The following is a 12,189-nucleotide window of genomic DNA, read 5'->3' as shown; positions in this document are numbered from 1 at the left end:
AAAGAGGCATTGTCTTTATTCTTCTCCTGTAAATAACCAATATTTGGTTTTTGTCCAGTCTTGTCGCCCAGAGTTTTTGTTAGGAGCTTCAAAAGTTGGTCACAGAAGAAGAGATTGTAAGTTACAGAGACATAGAGCTATACACCTTCAGTGAACCATGAAATGATAGATGCATACTGTTTTTGGCTTATATAAAGGATTAAGTACCTTCTTTCTATTGACCCTTATAAATAAAGTAGATGAATTCTAAGAAACAGGGAGAAAATATGATAAAACAATTGTCCAGCAATCCAAAAAACTGGTTTATCTTTGTCGTAACTTGAAAAGAAAAATGAAACCTAAATGTGTCCCCCCTCCCCTCCACCCCAAAAAAGTGGCAATATCAAGACTTAAGTGATCAAATGGGAAGAAAAGAAAGACATTTATCATGAATTGGGAATTAGAATCGAGGGCGAGTTCAGGGTCTTCAGTTCAGACCAAAAATGGGTACCGAAGCTGAGAGGCATGCAGAGTTTTCCCGGCGAAGAAAGAAAAAAGATAAAGGAATATTTCTTTCTATAAAATGCAATAATACATCCAGAATTCTTCCAGCCGAACGATTTCCTCATTTCCACAAAAAAGAACTGAAAATTCCAGAAAATAGTGATCTTTATGTTCTAGAAAAAAAGTTTGTCCTGTTTTGTTCAGGCAGAATGGATATTACAATGGACCTCCTTATACCGACCAAAACTAAATTAAAACAAAATTTCAAAATTTCTGTTTGTGAAACCTGCAAAATTTCATAACCTCCCTCCCTCCCTGCCTCTCTCTCTCTCTCTCTCTCACTCACTCACTGTATCCTTTCAAAGGGTCTTTCATTCTGTATGCTGTATTATTTGTTCTTGTTCATGATCTAGTTACCAATTCATGGTAGTTAATCTCCAAATTCATGGTGGATGTCCCTATACATCATCTTCGCCTGACTTCTGATGGTGGCCTTTCCAACTGTAGCTCTCTGATCTCCCATCATCGTCATCTTCCATGCTGTCACCACCTGTAGTTGAGAGACCTCCAGCAGCCCCTGCTAGCTGAAGAGGGCCCTGGGGAGAGCCAGATTGGGAAGTGCTCGGCTTGGGGGAAGGCCCATACTGATCTTGGGGCATCCACAGTCCTCCCAAAACAACCACAGGTTGATTTGCAGGGGGTGAAACAGCCGGAAGTCTTCTGGTATGAAGCCTGTATTTCTGAAACACCATGATATTTGCAAATTCATCACCCGGAAAGGGCAATTAAACCCAGAAAAAATAGAAAGAAAAAAAACAGAAACAGAAGAAGACCTACTTGCAAATGGCTTTTCACTTCGTCGTTGGTGAGTCCATCCACCTTCATCAATTCTCGGATTTGCTTCGGAGTAGCCACTGCAAATAAAAAATAAAAAGAGTAATCAGATGAAAGAAAAAGAGGAAAAGAAGTAACCGGTTCAGAGATACCTATTAATTTTCGTTTAGAATTTTCATAAACGAAGAAACAAGGAAAAAGATCACAGCGTTACTGTCACTAACTTTCCATTTTCACAAATTCAACAATATACAAAGCACTTCTGTTGTTTCAGTACTGAATTATAACCTTGAGATCCTCCAAGCTGTTGCAGGGCATTGACGAAACGACGATGTAACTCGGGCGACCAACATCTCCTTTGCTTCCTCGAAGATTGCTGCTGCTGCAACGTGTTTTGTAAATTCGATTGAGTATGATGTTTGGTAGACGAGGAATTAATCACTCTGCTACTAATGATGCTCTTTGAATTCAAATAACCGGGACTGGCTTCAATACTATGAGTTCTGATTCCAGGAGTTAAGAGCGAAAGCGCAGATATTGGTAAGACATCTTTATCTTCCTTCACCACCGTTGCAGGGAAGCAAGAATACCCCTTGAATGGCATAAACGCCCCTCCCCTGCTCCTGTATTTACATGGTTGGAATGCATTCTCAGGTACAGAGTGATCATCTTCACCCACCTGTCATTAAATAAGAAGAACCCATCTGAACTAAGCTTCCTATGTATATTTAAATGAAAGAATGGATTTTCTTTCAATTAAAATTTTCATTATCACCTCTTTTCTGTCTACTGTTGATTTTTTATTCCTATCGTAACAGTTATCCTTGTTAGAATAACCGTTGCTGCTCCAGAGCTGTGCAGTGCTCATCCAGTTTTTCTTGTCTCTGCAATCATTTTCCTTTTTGGGAGCTCCATCTTCGTCGGAATTTCTCTTTAGCGGGATGAATTCTTCCATTACAGGTCGAACATCAGATGTTGTACACTGCATTGCATGCTCCTTCAATGTTATGATAGCTGCAGCGAAAATTAAATAAGAAAGGAAACCATTAAATATAATCATCGAAAACTAAAAACAGAGACAACATTAAAGAGTGAAAAGAAAAACCCACCATCGTCCAAAAGAAGCATGCAGAGAGGAAGCTCTCGTTTAAAAGCATCAATCTTCTTCATTTCTTCTTCTAGCTTCTTGATGTACTCGTCGAGCTTCGACAACCGCTCGGGAATATCTTCGATTGCCGAGAGCTCTCTCAGAAAGCAACAAATAGTTTTGGGAGCCTGCCACGGCTTGAAATCCAAGCTCAATTCCGGCGAAGTGGAACCCATTTGGTTTCTCTCGCTTTTCTCAGATCTCTCTGTTTCTCCAGAACCGAGTCCAGATAACACGAGCAAAAAAAAATGGATGGAGAGAGAAGGATTTATACACAGTGATAGATGCCAAAAAACCGGAATCCGGGGATAACAAAAAGAGGTGGTTTTGGAAAACCAGAATATAGAGTTAAAGAACACGAAGATTCTGTTGCAACGCCGGTTTTAGACAGCACAAAGCTCACCCTCGGGTCGTCGCGTATCCGATTCCTCACTGGGTAAACGCGGTTTTCAAACGAGTCACCGGGGGAACCACTTGTCCCAGCCTCCCAGCTCAGCCGAGTGGGAATCTCCGACGAGTCGACGACCGTACTCGCGACAGAATATAAATTTTACTTCTATGTCCTATACTCAATTGTTTTTTCATTTGTTGCTTTGTTTCTGGCTCGGCTCGGTAAGATTCTTCGGAGTAGGTAAGCTGAAAGGTATCACCACCGTATCACTGGGGTTGTGCTGATCATACGTCTCCTTTCTTTCCTTTTTCTCTTCTCACTTCTCTTTTCCCTCCGCACTCAACCCCCCCCCCCCCCCTTTTCCTTTTTATTACTACTAGTCTACTACAATTACGGTTCGTAGTTTTTGTTGAGGTCATGGCTGAGCTGGCCCAGAGAGATACGTGGCCGCTCAGTCATCGCCCAATCACATCCGCATAGCTCGGCTATGTTAGCTCAGCTCGGTCATGTTGGCTTAGCTTGGTCATGTCGGCATAGCCCAGTCGAGTTATGTTACTATCGTGCTTCCCCCGCCTTATCCCTCTAGCCACGTCAGCTACACGTCACACGGATAAGGTTGGGAAGACAACTCCGCCGAGGAGTAGGACTCTACTCCGGTAACCTCAGTGGAGAGCTCTATCCCAATTATCTCGGAACCCTAATCCGACCAGGAGACGGACCCCCTGCCTATAAAAAGTACTCCATGCTCGAGGTAAGGGAGCCCAACTTCTAGCACCCATACCATTACTTTGCTCGGACCAGCACCGTCATTGCTTGGCCTGACCATCCACCACCCTCTCATTGACTTAAGCATCGGAGCGCCTACCTGGGGATAACACCCCAGGACTCTGACTCCTTCCCTTGATCGCATGCTACATAGCGCGGCATCGTCCTTGTAAGCTCGGCACCGCCCAATCAGCAAGAATCTGGTTGCTCTCAGTTCATGCACTACCGCCGATTGAGCAGCATCAGATTGGCATCGTCTGTGGGAACACACAAAAAGTCTTCCCGAAAAATCTTTTGCCGCGCAGCTCCAAAACGGATCAGGATGCCTAAAAACCAATCCGAACGATCACAGCTCCTTGCATCAGGAAGCCCCACATCCTTCGACTGCCGTGGACCTAGCGCAGTTCCGAGCTATGCAAGAGAAGGTTGACGGGATCTTCGAGTTCATGTAGGCACTAGGGTTTGCAGCGCCGCCCAACAGGGTCGTCCCCCCTCACTCGTCGATGCACACGAAGGAAGATCCTCGGACCGAGGACCCCAAAGTACGTCGATTTGATGCGAGGGGTGCGCGGTCCGAGCGAGAGAGACAGAACATGACCCGAAGGCCCGCCTTTTCTGCTCGCTCCAGTGAGCAGGATCACCGCAGCCAGACACGCCAGTCAACTCGAATCATCACCAGAGAAAGGCTCGGCAAGAGGACGCCGCCCTTTGTGGTCTCCGTTGCCGAGTCAAGCTTAGTAAATGGATCACCCTATGCGACCTAAGAAGGAGAAGGCCACACACACTGGAGCCCCGGACGACAGAGATGCCGAGATCAAAGAGCTCCAGCAATGTTTAGAAGAACTAGAACGCACTCAGACTCACAAGAGCATGACACCCGCCATGGACCAACCCGCGCGGGCTACTGCACATATCACCAAGGAGCCGCCCCTCGTTCAGGACATCATGGATGAGATACTCCCTGTTGGATGGTGATCCCCCTAGTTTGACAAGTATGACGAAAACTCTGACGCTTTCGACCATGTCGCGGCACTCAAAGCCCAGATGATGTTGCACAGCGCGTCAGAAGGACTGATGTGCAAAGCCCTTGTAGCCACCCTACAAGGCCCAGCTCTGGCATGGTACTCCTCCCTGCCACCATGCTCCATAACATCATGGGACCAATTGGAGACCCAATTTCTGGTGCAGTTCACCGCTAGCCAAAAGCACTGGAAAACTTCGGCCAAACCTAGTTTCTGGAGAGTTTCAATAAGGAAGCACTCCAGGTCAGAGACTTGAACCAATCAGTTGTAATTACGGCCGTACAGCACGGGCTCCGCCCTTCGCCGTTCAAGTTCTCCATCTCCAAAAATCCTCCCCAAACACTAGTCGCGCGCAAAAGTATATCAACGCCGAAGAGGCTAAGGCACAACTCAGAGACGAAGATGAGAAGCTCGACAAGAAGAGGAGAGATACCGACGAGCGGAAGTTCGAGAGTTAGGACAAAGATCACAAGAGACAAGATTGCCGACTAGACCACAGACCTCGGACCCCTCCATCAACCTACCGGAATTTCACACCGCTCAATATTCCACGGTCTGAAATTCTGATGCAAATCCGTGACCGCAACTACGTCAGGTGGCCCAAGAAGATGAAGACGCAAAGTAACAAGAGGAACCGAGACATACTGCGAGTTCCATAAGGACCACGTCCATGATCTAGAAAATTGTTTCGACCTACGCAACCATATTGAAGATCTGATCAGGCGTGGTTACCTCAGCAGCTTTATTGACAGAAGTGAGAAGCTAGCCAAAGAAAAGTGGAGAACAGATGAAGATCAACAACCGTCGCCCCAAGGCCCCCTAGCCGACATTGTCCACGTCATATCAGGGAGAACTGTCGCCAGAGGGGAGAGCAGCTCAGGTCAGAAGAGATATGCTTGGCTGTGCGAGATCGACAACCAAGGGCACAGGAAGAAACGCAACACATCTATCACCTTCACCGGTGACGACCTCCGAGGGGTCCATACACCACATGACGACGCCTTGGTCATCACGACCAAGGTGGCTAACTTCGAGCTGCGGCGGATCTTAGTCGACACAGGGAGCTCTGTCGACGTATTGTTCAAATATGCATTCGAGAAGCTCGGCATCAACAGAGAGCGGCTCACACTGGTCAACACTCCCTTGATGGGACTATTAGGGAGCTTGGCATTGATAGAGAGCGACACAGGGAGTCCCTTCTGCCCACTATGAGAATAACCATTCCTCTCATGAACGGAGATGGCGACGTCACATCGACAGCCATGGTAGACTTCATCATGGTGTGTTGCCCCTCCTCTTACAATGTAATCCTCGGCAGGCCAACCCTCAACGCCCTGTAGGCCACAGTCTTGACATACTACCTCGCCATGAAATTTCCAACCAAGTACGGCATAGGGGTGACACGCAGAGACCAGAGAATAGTGCAACATTGCTATCAGCTCTCCTGTCAAGGGACACATCCAACCGCTGAGACACTGATGGCGGAGGCCTATGACTTACGCGACGAGGTAAAGGCACAGTGTGGCCAACCCGTGGAAGACCTCATCTAGGTCCCCCTCTTTGAAGATCCCGAGAAAACAGTCCAAGTCAGCTCCCTACTAGATGACCACCTCTGAGAAGAACTTGTGCAACTACTAAGGAACAACACCAACATATTCGATTGGTCGGCTACGGACATGCCCCCAGATCGACTTGAAGTTATCATACATCAGTTGAATGTCGACCCCTGCTACTGACCTGTAAAGTAGAAAAAGAGGAACTTTGCCACAGAGCGGTGGCAAGTGATCGCCGATGAAGTATAGAATCTGCTCGACGCTGACTTCATTCGGGAAGTTAAGTACCCCGATTGGTTGGCCAACATAGTGATGGTGAAAAGGCCAACGGAAAGTGGAGAATCTACATCGACTTCACCAACCTAAATAAGGCCGCCCCAAAGATAGCTTCCCCCTGTTGAGGATCGACCAATTCATCGATGCAACGGTGGGGCATGAGCTGCTGAGCTTCATCGATGCCTTCTCGGGTTACAACCAAATCCGGATGACCAGGAGTAGACAGCTTTTATCACCGACCGCGGCCTGTATTGCTACAACGTAATGTCCTTCAAACACAAAAACGTTGGCGCCACTTATCAGCGGCTGGTGAATGAGGTATTCAAAGAACAGCTCGGCCGGAATGTAGAGGCGTATGTCGACGATGTGCTTGTGAAGAGCGAGAAGGCCGAGCATCACTTGGCCGACCTTCACGAAGTCTTTGACACCCTCAGAAAATATAAGATGAAGCTAAGCCCAACCAAGTGCGCATTCGGGGTTGGCTCCGGCAAGTTCCTGGGGTTCTTGGTAACACAGAGAGGGATTGAAGCAAATCCAGAGAAGATAAAGGCCATCATTGACATGCCATCTCCCCGGACTCATAAAGAGATGCAACGACTCACCAGGAGAATAGCCGCCCTTAGCAGGTATATGTCCAAATCTGCGGATAGGTGCCTCCCTTTCTTCAAAGCCCTTAAGCGACCAAAAGATTTCAATTGGACCGAATAAATGTGAGTAGTCTTTCCAAGAGCTGAAGCAGTACCTGAGCTTGCCGCCCCTCCTAACTAAGCCGAACCCAGGGGATGATCTATTGCTCTACCTCTCGGCTGGAGACGAGGTTGTCAACTCGATGTTGATTAAGGAAGAAGACCGGGTATAGAGGCCGATCAACTACACCAGCAAAGTCCTCAATGGCGCAGAGACCCCGTACTCCAACCTAGGAAAGTTAGTCTTAGCCCTCGTCACAGCCGCTAGAAAGCTCAAAACCTACTTCTAGGCCCATAGCATCCGAGTACTTACCAGCCAACCCCTCAAGCAGATACTACAAAGGCCAAAAGTATATGGTCGTCTAGTCAAGTGGAGTATGGAACTAAGTGAATTCGACATCTAGTACGCACCCCGACCAGCGATCAAAGCCCAGTCCCTGGAAGATTTCATCGTAGAATGTACATTCACCACTGAGAAACTGGCCCCACTGCCCCCAATATGGACTCTGTACTTGGATGGCTCGTCAAACCAGCAGGGCAGCGGCGCCGGCCTCATCCTCCTCAGCCCAGACGACGCAATATTGGAACATGCCCTCAGGTTTGAGTTCAAGGCGCTGATTGCTAGGCTCCGCCTTGCCTTGGCCCTTAGGGCCCGAAGAATCAAGACCTTCAATGACTCGTAGCTAGTGGTCAACCAAATCTACAGCCAATTTGAGGCTCGGACCCCCTCTATGGCGAGTTATCTACAAAAAGTGCAGGAACTCATTTAGCAACTTGAGCACTTCAATATTCAACAGATCCCGCGAGCCGAGAACACCCGATCCAACGCCCTATCGAAGTTAGCTAGCTCGCCACAAACCAACCTTGACTCAACTGTCCGACTAGAGACACTAGCCCAACCGAGCATCACACCAACGACCCTTCTCGTCCTCCCAGTACAGCACATCCCATCTTGGATGGACCCCATAACCGAGTATCTCCAAGAAGACCGAACAGAAGCGAAGAAGCTCCAACACAGAGCAACTCAATACTTCCTAATACATGGCCAACTCTACCACCGCTCCCACACTGTCCCATACCTGAAGTGTCTCCCCCAGCTGAAGCAGACTACGTGCTTAGTGAGATACATGAGGGCATTTGCGGAGATCACCCCAGCGCGTACACATTGCCCCATAAGGCACTTCGATAGGGCTACTTCTGGCCGACGATGAAGCAAGACACCGCCCAATTAGTTCGAAAGTGCAACAGATGCCAGCGACACTCCAATCTCCATCACCAGCCTGTAGCCTCCCTGAAGCCGATCACTAGCTCGTGGCCGTTCGCCCAATGAGGAATGGACATCTTCGGCCCCTTTCCCACTGCGGTTGCGTAGAAGAAATTCCTTCTTGTAGTAGTAGACTACTTCACCAAGTGGGTAGAAGTCGAAGCCTTGGCACGCATCACAAAGAAGAGCTGATATTCAACTTAAGATGGTCCATTACATCATTTAAGACTCGACATACCAAGCCAATACAAAAAAAAAGAGCACAACAAAAACAGAAAAAGAATGGAAGAGATAGTCGCTCAATTCTCGGCGACAGAATCAGCAGCCCTGTCAATAGCTTCAGCCTCATCCTTAGTCTCTATATCGGCTTCCACGGCGGAACCCTGCCAAGTATCTGGATCACAAGCTCCCCAGCCCTATGACTCCTCGGCCAGGTCCGGATGGCGGCAAAGGTTCCTTTGTCGGAAGACGTTGAATCCAGTTGCAAAGGAAGTCTCAGTGTACTCATCCATGTGCAACTTCATCTCCTCCGATGCCTTGTACCGGTCAGTTGTCTCCTCGGTAGCCTCCTGCATTAACCTCTCTCGCTTCGCCTTAAGCTCAGCGATCTCTTACTTCAGCCCCTGGACAATGTTGGCCTGCTCGACTAGTAGCGCCTTCAGCTCGGCCACCTCCCTCTCTAGCACGGCCGACCGCTCCCCGGCAGCCTGAAGCTCGGTCAGCTGGGCCTTCTGCCGCAGATACTCAAAGTGTTCCCATTCATATGTTGATCGGAGGTTTCGGAGACGATCGACCAACACGACCGCCGCACAAGCATTCTACAGAAGAGAATGTGAGTATATGCACAAATAAAAAACAAAACAAAACAAAACAAAAACACAAGAGATAAGAGATAAGAAAGGAAGGAACTCACCTGGGCAGTAGACCGCAGAAGCGCACACTCTAAGGCTCCGTTGCCGACCCCGACCGACTCAAAAGCCATCAACATGGTCATGATCTCTCGTAGCAACTACTCGGGAACCCCAGGCGTCTCCAAGTTAATGTCGACACAAACCGACCACCGCGACATGTACATACCCGAGTTGCTACCGCCCGCTTCAATCCCCGACGCACCCACAAGACGACGAACCCCTTCAGGGTCAACCACGACAACATCATCTTCCTCGGCCTCCCGCTGCCAAACTCTCCTTTGCCGACGAGCCACCCTATCCGCGGATCGTGGCTGGTCCGCTGTCTCAGGCTGAGCCTCCAACTGTGTACTAGCCCGCCCCTGCCTCTACTGAAGTGCCCTCATTTGACGAACAATCTCTTCTTCGCTGGCCATCCTTATACCTGCAACACAGAATGTCCGAGATAAGTAGAAAGCAAACAAGGGAATAGTGATTCAGCAAACAAATAGTAAAAGAAACAGACCAGCCACCATCTCCATCAACCCAGCGAGCATCAGCATCTCCGAGTATGTATACGCGATCACATCTATTTCACCGATCATGCTCAGGGCCGACCTCTCCTCCCAAGTGAGCACTATCAATTGGGGCTCCGACATGTTTGTCCTCGGCTCCTGTAGCTCGGCACGAAAGGGGAGACCCCCAAGAATGCGCACAAAGAAGAATGTCTCCTTCCAGTGCTTCATGGAAGGATTCTTGACTAGCGACCGGACATTCCGCCTACTAGAGAAATAGTAGTACCCCTGTTGGTGGTGCTTCAGCTAGAGCATAAAGCTCACCATCCCCAGGGTTAATTCAATATCACGGACCATGCAGTAGGACATGAGGCCGAGCAAGAACCTGAAGGAGTTTGGCATCAATGCATCGGCAGCACCCTGTACCAGCCCAATACCTCGCGACCCCCCGCTCAATGGGAACCTCAGCCCGGCCTCCAAGCTATGCTCATAAACGCATAGCTTGCCAGGTAGCGGACACTTCATTTGGTATTCTGCGGGGATGACGTACGTAGCTCGGATCCGAGCCATATCCCCGGGCGACAAAGACGTAGGGCATGGTGCCAAACCGACGACCTGCCCGTGAAGGAAGCTCCGCCTCTGTCCCGGAGGACCAGCCTCAACCTCCTCGACTTCAACAGCCATAAAATCTCTCAGTTCAAGCTCATAGTTCTAGCCATGACAAGAGTTGGAACCATTACTACTGGAAGACTCGGAAGAGGAAGAGGACCGACGAGATGAAAGAGACATACAGGGCAATCTACAGAGCTGTGGAATGAAAACCATCGAGTAATTTGCCGAGCTATTTGCTGAACAACTTACCAAGCAATCTCCTGTGCAACCTACCGAGTAATTACCGCCGAACAATACCAGCCACCTTCTTGCAAATGACACAGAGGAGAAGGTCCCCCCCTTTTCTTTTATAGCCACCACGAGCACAGACCGAGGAGAGATCAACGGTACAAATGAAGCACCTCTAACAACACCTCGGAAGACCAATCGATGCGACCAATAACGCATGCGCATAGCATCAGAAACTGAAGTGGCACCCCCGATAGGCAGCGGTTATGACCATTAATTGCACAAGTTTGACCCTTAGTGCCGGTCCAACCACCGACGCGGATCCTCGGCTGGGCTGCTCAAGGACATCGGCCCAACCGGAATGCCCAATACTGATCTCAACCGAACTCCGACGCTAGACAAGGCTACATGGCCGCGCAACAGTCCGGCCGAGCATTCCCTCTCCTCGACAACAGAACTAGGGGAGTGGTTCGGGAACCGAAACTTTGGTTCTTATTTAAGCTCTACAGCCGACGATCGGAGGACTCCTTGACAACGACTAACACAGCGCAGACAAGGCAATAGCTCGAAAGTCCCTCGGCAACGACCAACGCTACGCGAACAATACGCACGCCCGAAAGTTCCTTAACCGAGAAACGAACCAAGAGAACCTCGTCCCTCGACTTCGGAACTAGGGAAGTGGTGTTGGGGTCATGGCTGAGCTGGCCCAAAGAGACACGTGGCCACCCAGTCATAGCCCAACCACGTCGGCGTAGCTCGGCCACGTCAGCTCATCTTGGCCACATCGGCGTAGCTCGGCCACGTCAGCTCATCTTGGCCACGTCGGCTCAGCTCGGCCATGTCAGCATAGCCCAGCCGAGCTATATTACTACTGTGGTCCCTCACGTTATCCCTCCAGTCACGTCAGCTACACGCCACGCGGATAAGCCCGACTACGGGTAAGGGTGGGAAGACAACTCCGCCGAGGAGTAGGACTCTACCCCGGTAACCTCGGCGGAGAGCTCTATCTCAATTATCCCGGAACCCTAATCCTACCAGGAGACGGACCCCCCGGCTATAAAAAGGTACTCCATGCTCGAGGTAAGGGAGCCCAACTTCTAGCACCCATACCGTTATTTTGCTCGAACCAGCACCCTCATTGCTTAGCCCGACCATCCACCACCCTCTCACTGATTTGAGCGTCGGAGTGCCTACTTGGGGACAACTCCTCGGGCCTCTAACTTCTTCTCTTGATCACAGGTTACATAGTGCGGCACCGTCCTTGTAAGCTCATCACCACCTAATCAACAAGGATTATCTGGTTGCTCTCCTCAGTTCGTGCACTACCTCAGATTGAACAGTATTAGTTTTAACTTTTACCTTTTTTCATTTCTGCATGAAACTTTCTATTATCTTTTTTTTTTCCACGTGGATGAATACATCAGCCCTATACCTCGATCTCAGATTGAAATATCACCACATGGAGGACTTGTGTGGCCGGCCAATTCAAATGAGTGGAGAAGAAGGAGAAGAAAATGATGATGAGC

The 12,189-nt window shown here is 49.2% G+C and overlaps 1 protein-coding gene across 1 annotated transcript; it reads right to left on the bottom strand.

Moving 5' to 3' along the window:
- Window positions 1-520: 520 nt before the first annotated feature.
- On the bottom strand, window positions 521-2,751 carry LOC104595882 (transcription factor HHO5-like). Its single transcript, XM_010256830.3, has 5 exons — window positions 2,427-2,751; window positions 2,093-2,331; window positions 1,606-1,996; window positions 1,321-1,397; window positions 521-1,223 (listed from the first exon to the last, which is right to left on the bottom strand). Exons 1-5 carry the CDS (start codon window positions 2,638-2,640, stop codon window positions 942-944), a joined length of 1,203 nt encoding a protein of 400 aa, XP_010255132.1. The 5' UTR covers window positions 2,641-2,751; the 3' UTR covers window positions 521-941.
- Window positions 2,752-12,189: the final 9,438 nt, after the last annotated feature.

The sequence above is a fragment of the Nelumbo nucifera genome, chromosome 5, assembly GCF_055504915.1.
Source record: "Nelumbo nucifera cultivar China Antique chromosome 5, China Antique-T2T, whole genome shotgun sequence".
Lineage (NCBI taxonomy): Eukaryota > Viridiplantae > Streptophyta > Magnoliopsida > Proteales > Nelumbonaceae > Nelumbo > Nelumbo nucifera.
This window is presented reverse-complemented; position numbering and strand designations above follow the sequence as displayed.

What these genes read in the sequence shown, in the direction of transcription:
- LOC104595882 (XM_010256830.3), bottom strand. Translation starts at nt 2,640, where the DNA reads ATGGGTTCCACTTCGCCGGAATTGAGCTTGGATTTCAAGCCGTGGCAG. An exon ending in CAACAGTAGACAGAAAAGAG is followed by an intron (nt 1,997 to 2,092) that starts GTGATAATGAAA and finishes ATTTAATGACAG; the next exon opens with GTGGGTGAAGATGATCACTC. An exon ending in AAGTGAAAAGCCATTTGCAA is followed by an intron (nt 1,224 to 1,320) that starts GTAGGTCTTCTT and finishes ATGGTGTTTCAG; the next exon opens with AAATACAGGCTTCATACCAG.